The sequence below is a fragment of the Rhamphochromis sp. 'chilingali' genome, assembly GCF_963969265.1.
Source record: "Rhamphochromis sp. 'chilingali' genome assembly, chromosome: 19".
In the NCBI taxonomy this organism is placed as follows: Eukaryota; Metazoa; Chordata; class Actinopteri; order Cichliformes; family Cichlidae; genus Rhamphochromis; species Rhamphochromis sp. 'chilingali'.
In genome coordinates, this window is record NC_137946.1 from 33,567,713 (window position 1) to 33,590,798 (window position 23,086).

The 23,086-nt window shown below is 43.3% G+C and overlaps 2 protein-coding genes across 2 annotated transcripts; both read right to left on the reverse strand.

The window, feature by feature from the left end:
* Window positions 1-956: 956 nt before the first annotated feature.
* Window positions 957-8,138, reverse strand: serpinf1 (serpin peptidase inhibitor, clade F (alpha-2 antiplasmin, pigment epithelium derived factor), member 1). The gene is made up of 8 exons (XM_080867953.1): window positions 7,817-8,138; window positions 5,589-5,649; window positions 4,577-4,772; window positions 4,038-4,193; window positions 3,129-3,332; window positions 2,554-2,693; window positions 1,656-1,866; window positions 957-1,480 (listed from the first exon to the last, which is right to left on the reverse strand). Exons 2-8 carry the CDS (start codon window positions 5,646-5,648, stop codon window positions 1,233-1,235), a joined length of 1,215 nt encoding a protein of 404 aa, XP_080724079.1. The 5' UTR covers window position 5,649; window positions 7,817-8,138; the 3' UTR covers window positions 957-1,232.
* A 2,482-nt stretch (window positions 8,139-10,620) lies between these two features.
* Window positions 10,621-22,758, reverse strand: serpinf2a (serpin peptidase inhibitor, clade F (alpha-2 antiplasmin, pigment epithelium derived factor), member 2a; the record flags this gene model as incomplete). Its single annotated transcript, XM_080867955.1, has 8 exons — window positions 10,621-10,964; window positions 18,585-18,780; window positions 20,481-20,623; window positions 21,002-21,147; window positions 21,526-21,568; window positions 21,665-21,808; window positions 22,384-22,612; window positions 22,705-22,758. 8 exons carry the CDS (start codon window positions 22,756-22,758, stop codon window positions 10,621-10,623), a joined length of 1,299 nt encoding a protein of 432 aa, XP_080724081.1.
* Between the last annotated feature and the right edge of the window lie 328 nt (window positions 22,759-23,086).

The window sequence follows — 23,086 nt, forward strand, 5'->3', positions numbered from 1 at the left end:
GCGTCTGTGTGTGTGTGCGCGCGTCTGTGTGTGTGTGCGCGTGTGTGTGTGTGTGTGTGTGTGTGTGCGTCTGTGTGTGTGTGTGCGTCTGTGTGTGTGTGTGCGTCTGTGTGTGTGTGTGTGTGTGTGTGTGCGTCTGTGCGTCTGTGTGCGTCTGTGTGTGTGTCTGTGCGTCTGTGTGTGTGTGCGCGTCTGTGTGTGTGCGTGCGTCTGTGTGTGTATGTCTGTGTGTGTGTGTGTGCGCGTCTGTGTGTGTGCGTGCGTCTGTGTGTGTATGTCTGTGTGTGTGTGTGTGTGTGTGTGTGTGTGCGCGTCTGTGTGTGTGCGTGCGTCTGTGTGTGTATGTCTGTGTGTGTGTGTGCGTCTGTGTGTGTGTGTGCGCGTCTGTGTGTGTGTGTGTGTGCGCGCGTCTGTGTGTGTGTGTGCGTCTGTGTGTGTGTGTGCGTCTGTGTGTGTGCGTCTGTGTGTGTGTATATCTGTGTCTGTGCATCTGTGTGTGTGTGTGCGTCTGTGTGTGTGCGTCTGTGTGTGTGTGTGTGTGCGTCTGTGTGTGTGTGTCTGTGTCTGTGTGTGTCTGTGTGTGTGTGTGTGCGTCTGTGTGTGTGTGTGCGCGTCTGTGTGTGTGTGTGTGTGTGCGTCTGTGTGTGTGTGTGCGCGTCTGTGTGTGTGTGTGTGTGTGCACGCGTCTGTGTCTGTGTGTGTGCGTCTGTGTGTGTGTGTGCGTCTGTGTGTGTGCGTCTGTGTGTGTGTATATCTGTGTCTGTGCGTCTGTGTGTGTGCGTCTGTGTGTGTGTATATCTGTGTCTGTGTGTGTGCGTCTGTGTGTGTGTGTGCGTCTGTGTGTGTGCGTCTGTGTGTGTGTGTGTGCGTCTGTGTGTGTGCGTCTGTGTGTGTGCGTCTGTGTGTGTGTATATCTGTGTCTGTGTGTGTGTGTGTGCGTCTGTGTGTGTGCGTCTGTGTGTGTGTGTGTGCGTCTGTGTGTGTGCGTCTGTGTGTGTGTATATCTGTGTCTGTGTGTGTGTGTATATCTGTGTCTGTGTGTGTGTGTGTGTGTGTGCGCGCACAGCTGCCTCTGTGGGGACCAATGTGAGTTTTAGGTCTTTAGAGTGAGGGCGTTTTCAAACTTTTAAAGGGCTGTTTCAGAGTTAAGTCTAGGTTTTGGACATAAGTTCTGAAACAGTCTGCCAATGGCGGTCCCCGTGAAGACAGGTGTGCAAAAGTGTGTGTGCACTTTATATCGACAGGCTTTTGGGGTTGACCACCCGGCCGATAAAGAGCAGCGCCCCTGAGGTTTCATCCCGGATCAGGTAGAGGAAGGGGCGGTCCACTCGGTATGTCAGGTGGCTTGGCGTTGTGTCGCTCGGGTACTGATTCCCCTCCGGCGCCGTCTCCATCGTGACCTTGTGATTGACAGAAATAAGTTTGGCAGCCTGAGTGGAGATTTTCTCCAGCTCCGGGTTGTCTAGCCATTCAGAGAGACCTGCCGAGAGGGAGAGGAGGACGACCATGTTAATCAATCAGCAGAAAAAGCCTACACTACTACAGCTTCATGAGTGGTTTTTTTCCCTGAATGGACAGTTCGGCATTGATATATAAATACTAGTATGCTCCTATATTAGAACCCTCGAGTAAAAAACGTGGTGGATGAAACTGACCAAGGTCGCCGAGCAGCGGCAGCAGGTCTGTGGAGTAGCTGAGCTTCAGGACGGGCAGAGTAATGGACACTTTGGCAGGAAGTAGCGTCATGGAGAGGTCCTGGACAAACTCAGAGGTCAGACTCTCCTCCACAAGGGTCATGTTGGAGGTCACATCCTCGGGCAAGAAGATGAACATGCTGACATCGTCCTGCATCTGGATCTGAGCGATCTGAACGAGGAGAAAAACATGAAGAAATGTGCTGCAGTTACGCTACTGTAGCCATCGTTCGGAGACAGCTGCCGTGAATTCTTGTTTGATTTTATTTTTAAACTTAATAAGAAATGTCTGTCAAAGACCTGATAAAACTATTTTAGTCATTTAGCTCTATCCACTTCTATTCATTAAGTATAAGCTCATTAGTGCCCCCTACTGCATCTACGGCTGAACTGCAGAACTATTTTTGTACAATGGGATGAATGAAAGGAAGTAGAATGGCTCTGTTAGATCTGCTCTGCCATCATCGGGAGCTCAGCAGCGTTTTCCTCTCTGCCTTTGTTTTTAGTAATAAATATCAACCCTGTATCATTTTTTTCCTTCGTAAAAAATGGGATTCTTTTGCATTATCAGTAAAGTCCATTTAAATTTGTATAAATGTCCTTGGGCAAGACACTTCACCCGTTGCCTACTGGTGGTGGTCAGAGGGCCCTGTGGCGCCAGTGTCCGGCAGCCTCGCCTCTGTCAGTGCGCCCCAGGGTGGCTGTGGCTACAATGTAGCTGCCATCACCAGTGTGTGGATGTGTGCGTGAATGGGTGGATGACTGGCTATGTAAAGCGCTATATAAATACAGGCCATTTACCATTTAAATGAAACTGGATAATAACCTGCTTCCGTTTAAAGCTATTCATCACGCTCACCGTGCAGCCTAAGTCCGAGTCAACCCCCATCTTCACTGGGTAGTTATCCTGTTGCATCATGGGAACGCGCACAGGTGCTGCGCCATCCACCTGAAAGTTTTCCAGCCCTCCACTCTGAGCGAACCGAGTCGTCCACTTCCCTGTTAGGACAGGAAACTAACCCATTATTCATCATGGCTGAAACTTACTTTGAGGATCAGTCACTTGTCAGAACCTGTTCATGGTTTCAGTGGCAGAGGACATGGATACACAACCATACACTTTGAATTTGTTTCATCTTTTCCAAGATTCGCTAAACAGATAAAGGTCACTTTGTAGCAGCGATCGGTCTATAGTCAGCTCTCTGAGTTAGTCTCATTCCTAAAAACTTTAGTCAGGTGCCCCAAAGTTCAGGTGCGTTGAACATGTGAGCCGATCACTTCACCTACACATAAACCCATACACGAGCATTTTGGAAAAAACTCTTACAGTTATCTGATAAGTAATATTGATCACTGAATCACCATATGGATTTTATTTATATGATAATTCTAACTAATTCGTAGATATCTGTGTCTGCAGAGCTGAAGACGTACCTTTAAAGTAGGCGGCGCTCACAATGCTCATGCCGGCGGCACGAGGGAGGGGCTTGGTCAGAAAGCGCTGTACCTTCCCGCCCGTCTGCTGAGACACCCAATCGTTGATTTCTTTCACATCTTTGGATCCTCCCAGCAGCGCCTTGGGGCGAACTCCATACTGCTGCTCCACAAGACCAAAGAACTCCTGCTTCAAACGAAGTCCTGACAACATGAGAGAACATTAGGATCTCACAGTAAAGACTCAAACACAGAGACAGCGAGCAACCACCAGTTCCACCTGGCTCCTTTACTCCAGCTCACCTCTGTAAACAAGTTCATGAAGAGTTTATTGTCTCAGTCACAAATTTCAGTCCAAACATTTCAAACATTAAATTACGGTGTAAGATAAGGTGAAGGTGCTTAGCTCACTTGGCTGCATCTGATGAAACTGCAATGTCTTCTTAACAACTAAACACCAAAATCCTTTTTAGGCTTCTGATGGTTTTATTGCTCACGTTGACTTTTTCTCCTCACATTTCTACCAGAAGGTTGAAACACAACTGAGCCAAACACATTTTTTTTCTATGGTCATCGGGTCCGGCTCACGCACCAGACGCTGCCCCTCAGCGGGCTTCCAGAAGAAAGCCAACCAGAAATGTTGGGTTTAATGGATAAGGTCCCTAAAGAGGCAGTACAGGACTACAACTGCACCTTTCATTGGCCTTTTTGAAGTTTCTGTGTAACACATCAAATAAATAAGACCTTTTGTTTTTATAAATCATGCTAAGCTCCTTCGGAGGAGTAGGAATGAAAACTTGACGCAGGACATAGAAAAGAAATGAGCTGAATTTGTGTTCTGTTGTTTTGGTTTAGCTGCAAAGTCACAGCTGATGTTTAGACTCCATCTCAACCCCAACGTGAACTCACGTCTCGCCAGGTACAGGCGTGCAGCGGTACTCAGGCCTTTCCCCGCCGTCCTGACTGAGGCCAGCATGTCCTTCAGGGTGTTGTGGAGCTGAGGGTCCTGCAGGGTGTGGTACCTCAGGGCCCTGTACAGCTGCCTCTGAGCATGCTCAGATCCTCCTAGAGGGACAGGAGGGCTTGTGTTAAGGTCACAAACCTCTGACACAACTGTTTTATTCACTAGAGAAACAGACGTGGGCATCACTTTTACTGTAAGAATGTCTCTGTTTTTAAATTAATATTCTCCACTAAGGCCCTTGTGTCCACCTCCTCCACACGGTGGCGCTGTTGTACAATCTTAGCTTAGTTGAAAGTGAACAGAGGAAAACTAATTGTGGAAGTACGAAAACAGACAGAAGTAGAAAAAACAAAACTGGTCCCGTGACACTGACGGTGTTTTTGGGAGCAGCAAACAGTCCTTGAGCCAGTCTGGCCTCTGAGCTCGTACCAACACTAAAGCCGAAGCTCAGGTTTGGACTAAGTTTGTGTGTTTGTGTCTTCACCCATGGACAGCTGAGTCAGCGCCTCGGACACGCTGAGCGGGGACAGGAAGACGTTGGTGGAAGCGTCGCGGCTCGCCAGGATGCGGAAAAGGTTGTAACCGAAGTCGGAGGTGGCAGCACCCATCTTTGTAGTCGGAGTCGTGAAGAGCTCCATGTGTTCCTCCTCTCCGGCTGCCTCCTCGCCGCCGGTGTCAGACTGCAACGGACCAATGATGGAAAGATTTCATGATTAACTGAACTTTTAAAACTTCGTGCCACCGGTAACTCTCAGACAGACAGGGCTCCTCTGAAGCAAACATCATGTGGATGGCAGCAAATGTTGCTCATAAACCCGTGAAGCTCTTTTTGAACTGAGGGTGGTCTCAGCCTGTGCAGCCACCTCTGGAAAAACCCAGAAACCATTCTAATGTTTGTCAAACCACGTCTTCATTGATCTACCCTGAAGCGTCAAAGCTCGTCCTTGAGGGCATGGTGAGGTGGTATTTTTACACACAGTCACATCACTAAATTACCTCATCAGCTCTGAGATTTTCCACCAATGTTTCATCTTCGTGTTGTTGATGTCGCAGCTTTTTAAGGCATGTTGCTGCCATCAAATTCAAACATGTTTTAAAATTCAAAGTCCAAGCCACAGACTGATTAAAGATGGATGTAGCTTCCAGTAAAGGTATCTGAAATCTGCGCTCTTTCTAAAGGCCACCAGGGGGCGACTGTCTGCAGAGGGACTGCGCTGCAGAGACGTCTGACACTTTATGGGCGCGTTCGCTCATTTTAAGTCTGTCTCGTGGTTTAGATTAGTTAGCCAATCAGTGTGCGGCTTTACAGTGAGAATAGGAGAGAGCGAAGACGCTCACCTCGAGGCTTCATAAATCAAACCAGTGGGTGGGGTGACGTTGGATACATCCATCTTTTTTACTGTCTGTGGCTCCAGCGTTTTGGCTCTGGGGATGTAAATTACATAACTGAGGAAGCAGAAGAATAGAAAATATGTGCAGATGGCAGATGTTGATACCTGAGCGTCACAGAAGCTCAGCACGACTCCAAACAGCAGCAGGAAAGTCGTTCCCTTCATCCTGAAATCCAAACAAAAGGAAACAAGTTTTCACACATTTCCTCAAACAGTGAAGGAAATGAACCATATTTCATCACACAGCTGTTGTTCCTCAGGCAGGGATACCCTCTGCGCCAAACCAAACGCCCCTAATTTCTCCATAAGTGCAAAGAAAGGCTGAGCCAAACCAAGTCCAGAGGACGAGTACAGAAAACAAGTTCAGCCGCCACAGAGGCTACAGAGACGAAATTATCCAAAACAAAGACACAATTCAAAGACAAAGATTAGAGTCAGAGCCAGAAAACCTCCGAGCTGTGGAAACTCTGTGAAGTTTATAGCAGGTTATGTAACAAACTCTGAGCTGCTCATCGGGACACAAATCATGATCTCAGGTCTGAGCTCAGCGTTCATGAAAGAGTAAGTCTGACACACACAACCCCGTTCAGCTGTCTTAGTGAGGACCTTCAGTGACATAATGCTTTCTCTAGCCCCTGACCCTAAACCTGACCATAACCTAATTGTAACCCTGACACTAAAACCACATTTTGAGCCTCAAAAAGGCTTCAAACTTGTGAGGACCGGTGTGTGCGTGTCCTCACAAGTGACTGTTGGTTCTCACAAGTATAGTAGGATGCAGATTTTGGTCCTCACAAAGATAGCTAGACAGGAACACACACACACACGGCCTGCTTTGTTCCACACACATCTGGACCTGGTGCTCGAGCTTTTACATAAACAGAGGTCTGTCATTTGAACCTAAAACCACACACACACACACACACACACACCCACAAACCACAGGCCTGATGGAAAACCCAGATGCTTTCTTCTTCTTTAACCTCCTGATCGTCGCAGTGTGTCTCATCTTTTCTTTCCTACAGCTTCATAAACTCAGAGATAACATGTCGTCAGTTAGATCGTTTAAACGTTTATGAGAGAAATAAAAAAATCTTTCAGATCATCTCAAACTGGTTTCTTGGAGATGTGAGACAGGGAGTGACAGGAAGCTCGAGCCCGTGAGTCCGAGGTCAGGGTTAATGAAAACTGCAGCAGAGATCTCCAAAAGTTGATTCTTCATCTGGACGTAGCGCTTTGTGGGAGATCTTATACACAGGACATTTGCATGATGACTGAAACCAGCCCACTGAAGGAGGTCAGGTCAGAGTTTGTTACATAACCTGTGAGGTCAGGGCTGGTTTCAGTCATCATGCAAATGTCCTGTGTATAAGATCTCCCACAAAGCGCTACGTCCAGATGAAGAATCAACTTTTGGAGATTTACTTTCCTGGATGATTGAGATGCATCAAAATGCAGCAGCACTGAGGGCTGGGTGAGCTGTACCTAATGATTTGTCCCTTTAGTGCGTGGATAAGAATACCTGCGCACGCGCCCCGAGATACACAACAGTGTTTCTGCAGAACGACACACGTCAGTGTAAACGAGTGCAGAGAGGTGACGTCGTTGACGTCTCATCCTGGACTACTGTGTGTGTGTGTGTGTGTGTGTGTGTGTGTGTGTGTGTGTGTGTGTGTGTGTGTGTGTGTGTGTGTGTGCTCGCGCGCTAATCCCCCCGCCCCTGCAGACCAGCTGACTCAGCGCGCTCCCGTTCCTGCACTGACTTGTCTCCGGTCCTCACTGGAAAGTTTCTTCATTGGCTGTTTGTGAACTCTTTGATATCACATCAGGGATTTTTAAAGTCCAGGTCACTAACCTGAATATATTCCACAGTGAAATGTTTTTCTTGGCACGAAATTCTTTACAACCCCAAATATCTTCAAACCTGCAAACTTATTAAAAATCATCCGTTTTATCCGAACAATGAGAATTTAGAAAAATTAAAAATGTCCTTACAGACCGAAGCTGATGATCGTTTACTTGGTTTTAGTGACTCTGACCTGCTGCTCTTATATAACCTGCTGAGTGGAAAAGCCCAGACTGGCTGCTGAACAGGAGGAAAAACGCAGCGTGTCTGAGAAACAGCAAGTTTTTCACAAAGTCTGAATCAAAGCGCTTTGAATTCTGCAGAAAACCTCCCTGTGCTTCATGTCTGAGCTGCGCTGCTACGAATACGTCCAAGTTTTACACTTTTTATTCCAGCTGGCGCAAATAAAACGATGCAAAAAAAAAAAAAGTTCAAATGTGTGCGTAAAAAGCGCAGAAATGCATCTAGTGCAGCGAGAGTCACTCACCTCTCTGCTCCACGTCGATCAGCGTCCCTGCCAGCTCAGAAAGTGAGTCTTCCACCCCGCTGACGCCTCTTGTCTCGGCACCCTCAGCAGCGCGCATCCAGCTGCTGCCAGCAGAGGCAGCGGGAGCGCGCACAGATCCAGAAAAAAACGAAGCTTAAAAAATTCTGGTATTTAATAAAAAGTGTAAGCACCTTAAAATAACTGAAGTTTTGAGAGAACACAAAGAAACAACAGCTCAGGAGTGTTTCAGAGAAATCAGCTGACGCGAAGCAAAGACTGTAGATGAAAGATGTATGTGATCATGTGACACCACCCGATGGTTTCTGGCCTCCACACGTCTCTGTGCACGTTCTTGTGCCTGTTTGTGGTCCAAGTGCTGTTCAAACACAAAGTTTGCATCTACATAAAAAAAAACCTGGAGGTGTTCATGCTCCGCCCCTTTTACCCAGAGTGCATTTGAATCAAAAGAATGAAAACTGTCAGTTATATTATCTGAACACTGCTGTCGTCCAGGATGTGACATATCTCCACCACTGTTTTTAAGTTAAGATAAGATAACCTTTATTAATCCCACACGTGGGAACTTTATTTGGAGATGTGAGGTCCTGCTAGCAGATAAAAATCTGTCATCTGTTCCTGATCAAACCCTCAAACTTTGGTTAAAGCACCTTCTTGACCTGTGACTGATCTGGCTGTCTTTATTCTACTACATGTCCCACTGTTGTTTTATTTTGGTTTATTAAATTCATTGTTTCTGCACAGTGCTGCTGAGCGCCTGAAGGTCATGGGCAGCCAGTGATTTTCAGCCTCATCCTGTGCGTAAAGAGATTTCTCCAGATTGTTCAAATCTTTCGATGATATAATATACTCTGATCAGATGTTCAGTTTTCACTGTTAACGTTGAGGAGCACTACTCTGTAGCTGTATTTGTAGATGTTTAGATGCAGTTTTTTGTAGATTAATGGACTGTCTACTGACCTACTGAAAATGAACCTGATTGGCTGCCCATCCATCCATTTCTTTACTTGTTACTTTTGTTTCTTTTCCAGCATCTTTCATTTATTTATTTATTTTTTGCCACCATCCCAACTTTTAGTGTCGATAATATTTTTCATGCAATGTCTCTCTTTCAACATCTGATATCAAATCATTGCGGCCTGTTTGTTATACAGAGTCTTGACTTTGCACTTCTGTGACCTGACAATGCAGCGAGTCAATGACAGCAATAAGAAAACCCTGTTAGTGTGGCTAATGTGGCTGCTAGCACCACAACATATAACATACTGATGCTATGTGACAAATCGTAGGTATGTTACATGTCCAAAGGCATGAGAGCCAATGGATCCATACATGTAAAAGTGTTTTACATTCTGATCCCGAATCCCTTTGCAAAACACTGATACAGTTAAAGTTATGGTTATGGTTAGGGCTGGATTGGAGGACTGGAAACTCTGCTCAAGCGCGTGTTAGAGCCGTGAGCGGCATTCTGTTGGATTCAAAAGAGGATCCGGAGCGTCTCATAAGGATGCAGAAGGGTACCTCTGTGACAAATCATCGGTATGTTACGCATTGAGAATGAGAATGCTCTCGCTAGCATTGATAGGGAAACTAATGATCTATAAAAACTGTACAGTGTGTGACTAACTGCCTCCGCTAAACTGTGAGCCTGCTACATTCCTTCTCCTTTGTTCTGTCACTCACACTGGATGATGAGTAAGTTAAATTTCTGAAAAAATCTGTTTCTGTGTTTTGAGACAACAGAACGACTGACGGATTACTTTAAAGTAACCTGTAAACTACAGGAAACATCATTAAGATGCACAAGAGACGTAAGCCAGATTTTGAAACTATGCCAACATTCATTCTTTCAGGTCTGTTCAAAGCTGCATACACAGAAAGTGGCTGTTAAAGTACGAAGTACATTAAACCTTTGAAACCTGCAGCATACAGGCATTGTACAAAAAATCATCTGCAGGTTATTTCATGATAAAATGTGAATTATACATTCTGAGTGTGTGTGGGTAATTTTTACTGTGTAACAGGTGTGTTAGCTTTTTTGTTTATTCCACTTCATCTCTTAAAATAAAATCAACACACTAAAAATGAAACTTCTGTAAGAAAACAACATTCATGATGCACAATTTTGTGGAAAACGTTTTTTTTTTTTGGTATCAAACAACTTTTATGAATTTTTGTGTAAAGCTCTGAAATGTACCAGCAGTCACTGAACACTTCATCAGAAACCTAAAATGTTTTAAAATGTCATTGTTAAAAGTTTTTGCATGAACTTTTTGGAACAACCGATTCCTGCATCTGTATTTTTTGTTAATCTACAATAACTTGTGAACACCAGGCGCTTCCTCTGCTGTAATTCTAAATGCACTTTCATATCAGATGCAGTATGCACCGCACTCACCGCTACCTAGAAAAGTTCAACTTTGAACTTTGACCATGCACATGTACTCACGCTGCCGCGCTGGCGCTTTCCTTGGCACAGCAGGAAACCGTTATTGTGCAGTGCAAACAATAGAACTGAATGTGTTTCCGAGCACAGCACTGCATGTGCTGCTTCCAGCGTGAAAGGGCCTTAAATCTGCTTTAAAGGGGAAATGACTGACACTTTTGAAAATAAGCTAATTTTGCTTTACAGAGAAGGAGTTAGGATAAAACAAATAAGACATCAAGTATAATTAATGAACTTTAGAAGTGCTTTTACATGTATATTGATTTCCAGTCCCTTACTGTAAGCAAATCTAAATTGTTTGTTTTCCCAAAATAAAATCTTTTCTTTAACTTTACACAGTTCAAAACTCAGGGAAGTCTATAGTACCATTCCCATTACCAGAGATGGGTTTGTATGACTGCTTGTTGTGGGACTCATCATTCAGCATGGGGTTGTCGGGGGCAGGGTTCGTGACGATGCCCATGAAGAGGGGGGTCAAGGAGGCGTCATCGACGAGAGCAAAAAGAAAAGGGGAGTTTACAGAGAACATGGAGACTGAGCGCATGGAGGTTACAACGGTGGTGGCCGAGGCCTCGACACCTTCTTCACTGAGTTCTATTGTGCTGGCGTGCCGAATGCCGGTCACCGTGAGGGGCTGGTCCGATATCCCAGAGAGGTCAGGACCAGAGAACAGAGAGCCAAGGCCTGATAGATACAATGAGAGAGAGAGAAAAATGTCAAACGCTTGCAGACTAACAAGTTTTGGTCAGTCCCTGCAGGTAACAACAACTTGTGGAACCACACAATTTCATAAGTTTGGCTCTTTTTTTTCATTCTCAGGACCAAAATGAATGCTGAACTGGAGTAATAGTCAGTTGGCGGTTGGCGGTAAAATCAAGGTCTTTAAGTCTGACGTTATTAGCCATGTCTGTGCCCAAATTCCGCTGCAGGTCCCAAAATCAAACGAACACTGCTGGATCACTGAGAGTTGAAAAACTGTCTAAATTCTTTCATCTGTAATAAAATGATCACTGTGGCTGCTCCACCAGGTGTAAAAATTAAGTTTAACACGGTGGTCAGCACTGTTGCCAGCAAGAAGGTCCTGAGTTCAATTCCACCATCAGGCTGGGGTGGAGTTTGCATGTTTTCCCTGTGTTTGCGTGGGTTCTCCCCGGGTACTCCGGCTTCCTCCCACAGTCTAAAGACATGCACTTTGTGGGGATAGGTTAATTGAAGTATCTAAATTACCCATAGGTGTGAATGTGAGTGCGTCCCTGTGTGTTAGCCTTGCGACAGACTGGCGACCTGTCCAGGGTGTACCCCCGCCTCTTGCCCCACGACCCTGAAAAGGATAAGCGAATGCGAATGGGATGGGGGATCCAGGCATCCATGAGAACCGAATTTATTAAATTTAACGAAGATAGAAGTTAGCAGGAAGTTAGCTTGCTAGCTCCTATCTAAATATAATATAGCATGTTCTAACTGAGAGATTTCTGGAAAAATTCAAACGTACAGCTCTGTTATCACTTCCAACATAAATGAAGACAGAAAACTAAACAGCAGTGACGTTTGTAGGGTTACTGAAGTTGGGCTAGCTGGTATATAATGATGTGCTACGTGATCGCTAGCTACACCCGACCAACCAATCACAGCAGATGGCCCCGCCCCTCCCTGAGCCTGGTTCTGCCGGAGGTTTCTTCCTGTTAAAAGGGAGTTTTTCCTTCCCACTGTCGCCAAAGTGCTTGCTCATAGGGGGGTCATATGATTGTTGGGTTTTTCTCTGTATCTATGAAGCGCCTTGAGGCAACTTTTGTTGTGACTTGGCGCTATATGAATAAAATTGAATTGAATTGAATTGAATTGAATTGAATTGAATTACACAGCTATGTTAGCATAACATAAACACAGTGAAGGTGGAGGATGAACGCTAACTTTTTTTCCACTCGGTAAAAGTTCACATGAGGGTTCCTGATGGTTAGGGACAAATGTAATTGCATGGCAGGATGCTGTAAACGGACCAAACTTCAGTCAGGAGAACAACTGAGATAATCCATCCACAATACGAGGTTAGTCATTCATATACTGCTGCATGGGCTGGGCTGTAGTTACATCGTAAGGTTTTTAAAATGATTAACGGTAATAAAAACCGAGAGAAGCCGACTGTGATTACTGACTGTTTTTAGGGGCTTTTTGAGATTAAATAGAACAAGATATAAAGCATTAAAACATGTTAAAAACACAAAAGCCTTATTAAACGCAGGGTAGTTTGGACCCGGAAGCAGGATTCATCAAGTCATCACTTAAAGACCAGATTATAATTTACTGGGAGGAGGGAGAGACAGAGGTAATAACCTTGCCAATAGTAAACCTTGGACAGCACAACAACTCCCTCTAACATAATGATAAATGAAAACTATTGACTGGTTATAACATTTGAAAAAGTATTAGCTTTGTCTATTCAGTGTAACTGACAAGCAAAGAATGAAACATTTCACATCCCAAAATGGAACACTCCCAATCTCCTATAAAACTTTGCTGTGGCCATCTTATTTTCTCAGCCATCCAGCAGTGACTGCAAGTGTAAAGAAAACCAAGAATAGAAAAAGTAAAAGACCAACCAATAATTTTAAGTCTGCCATATAGATTATAACAACCATAATCAGAGAAGAAATACTTTATACTTGTTAATGAGCAATAGTAAATATTAAAAAGATAAAAACTAAAAGGTTTTTCAGAATGCACTCCTTATTGGTTTCCATTTCAGAAATTGATATGTTTTTGTAGTGCTGTCACTGTTAATCTCATTAAAATGATCATCCCGTTAACGAGCTTACCACGCTAACGCGTTGACGCTGTCCAGCCCCATGCACGGGGTGATCCGCGGTAACTCGTTAACGGAGATTTGCCGCGTTAATGCAGTTATGGCGTTAAGGTCATTTTAACGAGATTATTGCTAACAGCACTAGTTTTTTTGTTTTATCTGCACAAAAAAATTACAACCTTTTACATTTTTAAGGGCAATAATTTCTCATAATTATAATTAATTATGAGATCCCTGCAAGCAGCCAATCCCCAAGCTCGGGTCCTCTACCAGAGGCCTGGGAGCTTGAGGGTCCTGCGCAGTATCTTAGCTGTTCCCAGGACTGCGCTCTTCTGGACAGAGATCTCCGGTGTTGTTCTGCTGGAGCCACTTGCCTAGCTTGGGAGTCACCGCACCTAGTGCTCCGATTACCACGGGGACCACCGTTACCTTCACCCTCCACATCCTCTCGAGCTCTTCTCTGAGCCCTTGGTATTTCTCCAGCTTCTCGTGTTCCTTCTTTCTGATGTCGCTGTCATTGGGAACCGCTACATCGATCACTACGGCCGTCTTCTTCTGTTTGTCTACCACCACTATGTCCGGTTGGTTAGCCACCACCATTATATATATATATATATATATATATATATATATATATATATATATATATATATACGTCAAAAATGACATCACTTGGGGCAGGTAATGGTGGACATGCGATAGTTTGAGCTGACGTCTATTCCAACGTAGGAAGTGTTACAAACAGCTGATCGGATTGGCAAAGCGTGTTTCTGAATATTATGTTTTTGTTGCTGCAAGTGCTTTTTATGCAATTTTTGCAAAGCTATATGTGGAAGGAAACCGTGACCTAGGACAAGCTGATGGCATAAGATGTAAGTACGACTCCTCCGGTTTCATATGCAAAAAAAATTATTGCGCTAGCTTACGAGGTTGCAGTTCTATCGGGATTTAAAAATAGTTGCGCAAAACAGAGCGTGCCCGCTCCGACCAGCTTTAAAGGGTTAAAGATTTTTTTGTAAGTATTCACTGTGTTAAAGATTGATGAAAACTATTAAAACTCTCTTTGAATTCCAGCATACATTCTTTGTGTTTATTCTGCATTTACTTCATTGAATTGCGTAAATGTCTGCTACAATCTTAAATTATAAAGTTGAAAAAATGTAATTGGAGCCAGGCTATTGATCAAGTAATTGCAATTAATAACAGAAAATTGTAAGATTAATTAGTTATTTTTTTCATCATCATCATCATCATCATCATCATCAACTTTATTTATAAAGCACTTTAAAACAACCACAGCTGACACAAAGTGCTGTACATTGGAACTGTAAAATAAAATTACATGAGATATAAATAAAAAACAAATAAAAGAAGAGTGAAATCATTAATTAAATAACTACTGCATTAAAAAAGAAACTAAGTCTCACTGAGGTTAAAAGCCAAGGAATAAAAGTGGGTTTTAAGACGTGATTTAAAAGTGGACAGTGAAGGGGGCCTCTCTAACATGCATGGGCAAATTATTCCATAATTTTGGAGCCACAATAGAGAAGGCCCTGTCCCCTCTGAGCTTCCTCCTGGATCTCGGTACCTCCAGGAGCAGCTGGTCAGCTGACCTGAGAGACCGACAGGGTATGTGGGGATGAAGAAGCTCAGAGAGGTAAGGCGGGGCAAGACTGTGAAGGCATTTAAAAACAAACATAAGAATTTTAAAATTAACTCTAAAAGACACAGGCAGCCAGTGCAGAGAGGCCAGCACGGGGGTTATATGCTCTCTTTTTCGAGTTCCTGTTAGGAGTCGTGCAGCCGCATTTTGAACCAGCTGCAGATGTGAGAGCAATGACTGACTGACCCCCACATAAAGTGAGTTACAGTCGTCCAGGCGGGAAGAAATAAAAGCATGGATCACTGTTTCAAGGTGCTGCCTCGAAAGAAAAGATTTTAGTCTTGCCAGTCGCCTTAAATGATAAAAACTGGACTTCACCACTGCTCTGATTTGGTTGTCCAATTTAAAATCACTGTCCAACTTAAAACCAAGGTCAGTAACAACAGATTTAAAATAGACTTCCAGGGATCCTAAAACAACAGAGGAGGACTCACAGGGACCACTGGGTCCAAACACCAACACTTCTGTTTTCTTTTTATTAAAATTTAAAAAGTTTCGAGCCAACCAAGCTTTAATGTCATCTAGACATGTCAAGAGAGGTTTTATGGAGATGGCATCCTTGCGTTTTAGTGTCAAATAAATTTGGCAGTCATCGGCATAACAGTGAAATGAGATCCCATGCCTTCTAAGGATAGAACCCAGAGGCAGTAGATACAGAGAAAAGAGCAGTGGCCCTAAAATTGAGCCCTGTGGGACACCACATGACAGAGGAGCAGAAGACGATTCGTAACCGAGAAGGCTGACAGAGAAAGTTCTATCTGACAAATAAGACCTAAACCAATTGAGTGCAGTGCCACCAATACCCACTACATCATGTAATCGAGAAATTAAAATATTGTGGTCTACTGTGTCAAAGGCAGCAGTTCGGTCAAGCAAGACAAGAACAACATGGTTACCAGAATCACATGCCAGAAGGATGTCATTAAAAACCCTTAGTAATGCAGATTCTGTGCTGTGAAGGGTTTTAAAACCTGACTGAAAAACCTCAAAGATTCCATTTTCATCTAGAAAATCTTTCAGTTGACTAAAAACAATTTTCTCTAAAACCTTGGAGACTAAAGGCAGCTTGGAAATAGGCCTATAGTTCGCTAAAACTGTGTGATCAAGGCCAGGTTTCTTAAGCAGTGGCTGTACTACTGCATGTTTGAAATTTGCAGGAACCACACCAGAAGACAGACTGCTGTTAATAATGTCAAGGACATACTGTTGTATACTAGGAAAAATTTCTTTAAAGAATTGTGGAGGGACAGGATCCCGTGGGGAACCTGTGGGCTTAATATGGCGAACCACATCCTCTAAAGAGGAGAGCGTCACAAGCTCAAACTGAGTGAAAACAGCAGCGCAAGGGACAGAGACAGAGGGTCAGAGTCAGGAGCTGTGATAAGAGCCCTGATGGTGACAACCTTTTCAATAAAAAAGTTCAGAAAATCATTGCAAATCTCAGGAGAAACTTCCAAACAGACATTCAAAGGAGTATTAAGAACAGTGTCAATGGTCCTAAATAACACACGTGGGTTATGACAGTTGGAAGAAATAATATTTGCAAAATATTCCCTTTTTGCCTCTTTAACAGTGTTCTGGTAGCGATGCCAGCAGTCTTTGAGAATTTGAAATGATACATGCAGTTTATCCTTTTTCCACCTCCGTTCTGCTCGACGACATTCCCTCTTAACAGCACGACTGCTCTCATTAAACCAAGGCTCAGGTTTAGCCTTAAGCTGCCTGGTTTTTAAAGGAGCCACAGAGTCCATGATTTTTTGACAGCAAGAATTAAACCAGGAATGTAGGTCTTCTGTGTCAGAGGAAACAAAGTCAGAAGGCCCGCCGAGCTGATTAAAAGCAGCAGAAAACTGTGCAGCAGTGGCGGGGTTAATAACCCGACAGCACCGAGTAGCAGCGCCAGATCTAACTGCGGTATATGTCAAACCAACGTTGAATAACACAGGCATATGATCTGAGAGTGCACAGTCACAAATCTCCAAGTCAGTGACAGGCAGACCATATGACAGAACAAGGTCCAGTGTGTGTCCGTGCTCATGTGTAGGGCCACGTATGGACTGTACCAGGCTAAAAGAGTCAATAAGGCTTAAAAAGTCCTTTACCAGTGGCTTATCAGGACAGCATACATGTATATTAAAATCTCCAACAATAAGAACACTATCATAGTTGGGCATAATCCCAGCTAAAAAATCAGAAAAGTAGTTTATGAAGTTCTTATTGTATTTCGGGGGGCGATAGATGACAGCGCAGAAAATCGGGTTTGTACGACTCACCTCGAAGGAGGTGTGTTCGAAGCTGGAGAACGGAGGCTGTAGAAAACACTGCTTACATTTAAAATCCTTTTTGTAAACAGTCACTGTGCCTCCACCTCTGCCTGACGTCCGTGGCGAGTTAAAATAGCAACAATCCACAGGTAAAAGTTCAGATAGAACACTGGACTCACCAACACTCAGCCACGTCTCAGTCACACACAGAAAATCCAGATCATGGGAACTGAAGAAGTCCCGAAGAATAGAAGTTTTGTTTAAAAGTGATCTGGCGTTCACCAGGCCAATCCTAGCGGGAGCTGGAGTTGGCGCTCGGGGTTCAGGAGGTCCAGAAACCCGCCGCAGCAATCTCAGATTCCGATAATGTTGACAGCGGAGGTTTAGCCTGGGAGGGCATGGGCAGCGAGGCCGAGGAGCATCATCATCAAAGCCGACCACAGGCACCAAACAGGCATCAACAGGATCCAGAAAACGTCGAGACGCAAACAACCTTGGCAAGAATCCATGCACTGGTCGGAAAACAGCAGAATAATTCTTTAGGTAAACCTTTAGCTTCACCAGGCGACCGCTTCGTTTACCCCGGCGACGAGGACGCTTTCGCCGGGAAGGTAGCGTGGGAACCCGGTACAGGTAACCCGGGGTTTCCGATGCAAATGGGGGCAGGGGTTGCTGCCCACCAGCTCCAAAGGACACAATACTTTGGACCACAGGTTTGAGGTCCAATAGTGTCTGGCGATCATACCTCAGCAGAGACTTTGTTTCGTGGATGACACAAATTAAAAATAACATAAACAGGAACAAACTTGGCAGTGACAGACAAGCAGCCACACACACCGGCGCCATCTTGCCAAAACCTTGGGATGGAGCTGGACTTAAATCTATTGACAGCACTAATATATATATATATATATATATATATATATATATATATATATACACTCAAGTACAGTCAAGTATATATATATATATATATACTTGACTGTACTTGAGTACAGTCAAGTATATATAATTTCCCCCAGGGATCAATAAAGTATTCTGATTCTGATTCTGATTTATTGTGGTTGCAAATACTGAATTTCAACTGTCTGATTAGTCAAAGGTCACCTAAACGTTTCTCTGTAGAGCACCCACAGTACGATTGTAGGGAGCCATCTAGGGTTGAATAGGTTGCATCCACCCCCTTTAACACCCATTTGGAGACACTTTTGACAGAAAAACTTATTTTGAAATATAAAATCTTCCAGTGTGTGATGAACTGAAGGTAAATGTCAGAAGACCGTAAAATCTGGAGGAGCTTGAGAGACTTGCCATAGAAGAATGGGCTGGGATTGCTCAGGAGAAGCATATGAGACGTGTTGAAAACTACAACAAGTGACTGCGGGCTGTCAGTATCAGGAGACCTAAAAACTTTAGCCCTACTATGTTTTTTGTTTGTTTGTTTGTTTAATAATTTTGTTTCGGTGTTCATCCAAAATTCATAACAGGACTAACAATTTTGTCCTCAACTGTAAGTCCAAAGACCAAGGAAATCCTCGAAATTCAAGATGTCTTCAGTGACTCGTTCAGTTTCTTACCCATGTTGGTCAGAGCCGCCTGGAGCTCCTTTTGGTACTCCAGCTTCAATTTAGGCAAGTTCACCTGCATCAGTTTCTCCTGAGGTAGAGATCTGTAGAGGTCGGAGATGTTTAGTTTGGAAAGCACTGACAACAGGTTTCCTCTGGGAAGGATGATTAAGAAGCTGGTGTTTCCCTTGAAGGGAAAACTGGCAACCTGGACAAGAGAAGATGATATTTTGTCTGTGTCTTTTCCCCAACTTCATCTCAACATATAAACTAAAAGTTGAAGGGAACAGGCTGGAAGATGAGCCTTGCAACTTTGGATGGGAAACTGAGAAATCATTTGTAACTTTTGTTGTTGCCTTTGGCATGAGACCATGGATTAACCTCCTGAGAACCAGCCTATTCATTTATGTCCTCTGTAATGTACTTTTGTTTTTGGTCTACATCTTTTGATTTCTTTGACTGATCCTAATACGTCCTTTTTAAACAACGAGTCTCTGTGGCTTTTAAACCACAAAACACGCTGCGCCAAAACTTGGTCCACCCCAAGGATTGGGTCCCCGACACAAACAGAGTAACATAGTGTACGCTGTTAAGTGCAGGAGGATTGCCAGGATTTATACATCGGGGAAACCAAACAACCTCTGGCTACAACACAGAAGAGCCACCTCGTCAGGCCAGGACTCTGCAGACTATTTACACCTACAGGCCAGTGGACTCTCTTTCAATGATGAGGATGTAACATCCTGGACAGGGAGGAACGCTGGTTTGAGGGCGGAGTCAAGGAGGCCATTTACGTGAAAAGGGAAAGACCATCTCTGAATGGAGGAGGGGCCTAAAGGTACATCTGTCACCATCTTACAGTTCTGTGATTGCAGCCATTCCCCAACTCTCTGTGAATGGGACTCATGGCCACTGATCAGTGAGCATGACAAGTTGTATATTAATGATCAAGCAACTGACCTCATTATGCAAATATACTGTTTATAAGGTTGGGCAAAGCTGCAGTCAGCTGAGACTGAAGAAGTCACCTGGATGAGTGACGAAACGTTTCTCCCACTGAAAACGTTACGTCCAGATGAACAGAATCAACTTTTGGGACTAATAAGTCCTGGTGTATTAAATGGATGACATCCTGGGCTTTACATTGATATCTCGTGTGTTTAACTCCAAAGAGGAAGGAAATCACAAAAAAAGTTTAATAGGAAGATTCATTTTCCTTTGGTTCTCAGGATTAAGGCATGGCATAGGTGAGCTTCCACAGCTGCTATAAGACAAACAAATTTAAGATTTTTATAGAATTAAAAAAAATAACTAATCTTGAGATCTTATCACAAACAACAAATATGCTTTTCAAGTCACATGGTCAGTGTTGCCAACTTAGCGACTTTGTTGCTATATTTAGCGAGCTTTCAGCGCTTTTACTCTCAACAAGCAGCGGGTGCTGTAACGCAGTCAGTTCTTCTTTTACTCTTTTACTCTTATGCTGTTTAGTGTAAAAGTGTAAAACTACTTATACACACACACACACAGTAACTCCACCAGAGCGCCTATTTCGGGTCACTTTTGCCGGTCCAAGCCCGGGTAAAGGAGCAGGGTTGGAATTGTGACATTGAAAAAACAATAATTGCTAAAATAAATTTAATTTGTAGTTCTAAATAAACTCTAAATGCATTTAGGACGTTTTTTACTCACTTTATGTCTCTTCCACGATGTCATTTCTCTCTCCAACAACGTAGGTTACAATTAGATTAGCATGACCAATTATGCAAATTAGGCGATGACGTCATTTAGCGACTTCTAGCGACTTTTAGGACAGCCAATAGCGATTTTCCTTACTGAGGAGTTGGCAACACTGCACATGGTTTCTGTCTATGTTAAATGTTGTGCTACCCCAGACGTTGGTGTTACCTGTGCTTCCAGTTTGGAATCATACATCAGGCGTAAAGGGTACTGGACAGATTTCATCATGTCCACTGACACAGAGTTCTGGCTGTCCAAGTAAAACTCTCCCTTTGATGTTGCTTGTGGGTCAAACTGTGTTTGCCACTGACCTGATGAAAAGTGGAAAAAAGTCAGAATCATTAGCAACTTAAATTCAGTTTATTTCTCAGTTGTTGAAGCGGCTGTAGATAATCACATTGTATCACGGCTTGTCTTTACAGTGCTCATTAATAGCATGAGATGCTTCCCTGGTTTGTACAATGTGCTGTCTGGTTATATGACAGTGGTACTGTTTCTTGAGAATGATGTCCTCCTTGGCCAGGACAGATTTTTTTTTTTGCAGTTTTCACAATTCTGAGAGCTTTTTTCTCCCTTTAGAAAACTTTGATTTATTTGTCCTGTTAATGAGCAAGGATTTAGCTTTGTTCCATCTTTTCTCTGACTGTAAAACACAATAATGAAGAGTTTTGTTTTGTGGAGTGGGTCACCTTTGAAGTATACAGCATTCATGAGCATAAGCACCACATCATGTGGAATACTTTCTAGGAAGTTGGGGATGTGTCCATTGGTAACATTCTCAACCCATTGGTTGACCTCGTCCATAGAGACTAAAGGAACAGGCTGTGATTTGTACCTGGAAAATTCATATCAACATGGCACATACAAGACAAGAGTAATGAACAGACATTTAAGAGAGGTATCTATTCTCATTTTTACCTATTTTTTTACCTGCATCAAATATAAAATTATATATTTTAACATGACGTTTTGTATTATGCAGTGAACATTTCTGACCATGCTCTCAGGCCCTCTTTAGCTTTCTTCTTAATATCTTAATTGATTTTGAGCATTGTTGCACCACCTAGCAAACTGGAAGACTGTAAAACCATAAACAAACAGGAACGTATGAAACAAATTCGATTTATCCCTTTATTCCACCAAAAAAGTGTTTTTTTTAACTTGGCTGCTTCTCTGGAACTTTGTGCAATACTTTCCCAAATGTAAATTATACCTGTGCAGAGACTCTTCAACAAAGGACGCCTTCACTTTAAATCCTGAGAGAGAAAGGACAGGAAAAATACAAATAGAAGTCCAGATTTATACCAATCTTACGATAAATCACCACAAGTACAATATTCATCATCTCATACCTGGCTTCAGGTACATGCGTGCCGCTACCTCCAATGATGTGTGGCTAAAATGAGGTACAAGGCTTCCCAGTGCATGATGGTAGCATGCCAGACCGTGGGCATGAAGGGTCTTTAGTAGCAGCTTCTCTGTCTCAGTGCGAGCACCTTCGAGAAAAATCAGATCACATAATAAAACCAAAGAAACATTTCATACCAGCTCCTGAACTTCATCACAACATGTCTGCTTCTGTCTTGTGTAGAAAAGTACTAAATGTAGGCTGCTGGTGTTGAGGATGTTTGTTCCTTTTGCATGTGCACTGCCACAGAAAAAAGAAAACTCACATTAGACAAACAGCTTCTTTGTAGTTGAATGAAACCACATTTAAAACCAGATCAGAATTACTGGCAGACTTTCTGTTGTTTTGGGTTCAGGAGTTGTGCTTCTCCTATTTTCATATTAATTCTGTCTCTCTTGTTCACTTTAAGTTCAAACCAAACTTTCAGCCAGCTGGCACTGGATACAACGAAGTCAAATATCAAACTTCATTAGAAGGTGGAAATGACCATTTTTAACATTGTTGACAGTAAAGCCCAGACCCTTCCATCAAATTCAGTGCCTCGTCTTCATATTTTCAGGAAGTGATCAAGAATTTCACAGGTTTCGTCTTGTGACGGTGCTCGCAAATCATATTTCACAACGTTTGTCAGATAAAGAGATGAACCTCTAACCCACAACTGACCTAAGGTGAGTTGACCGAGGGCAAAAGCAAGACTGAGCGGTGAGAGGATGACATTGGGCTGCTGTGGACTAACAGGAAGATTTTCCAGGAGCTGCAAACCCAGTTGCTCGGTGGCCTTTCCTATTGCCCTGTGTGCCTCAGGGCTGAACGCTCCTCCACAGCTGTCACCCTCTGACGCCTCGTCTTCTTCTGTTTTACTGACACTTGTAGGTGCTGGACTGGGCTCTTCCTGAAGACATGAGAACAGACTGGGTTATTTTCTAGTGTACAGTTACAGGGAGAGTATTTCCCCTTAGTTATTTAGACTGAGGTTCTTCTTACAGTGAGTCCCAGATGGCAGAGACAAAGCAAGAGAAGAAGAGGATACAGCTTCATCTTTGAACAGTCAACCTGAAAATGTAAGGAAGAAGAACATATTTCATTTTAATGAGAATTATTATTCATCAACAGCAAAATGAAAATGGAAAGAGCCATCAAAGTCCGACACTGGAGACGTCCCAGACACGTGTACAGAGTTACTCTTTTTTAAGATCTCTTTTGATTGAGTTTTGAACTGATTAAAAGAATTCAGGCACCCAGTTTCCCTGAGAGAAAGTCCCACTGGGTGCAATTCAGTGATTTTTATTTATTTACTTTATAAAATGTTACTTTCTTATTTTAAAAAAAATGTTATTTTTCTCATTGCTAATTTAAGTCTTTTAAC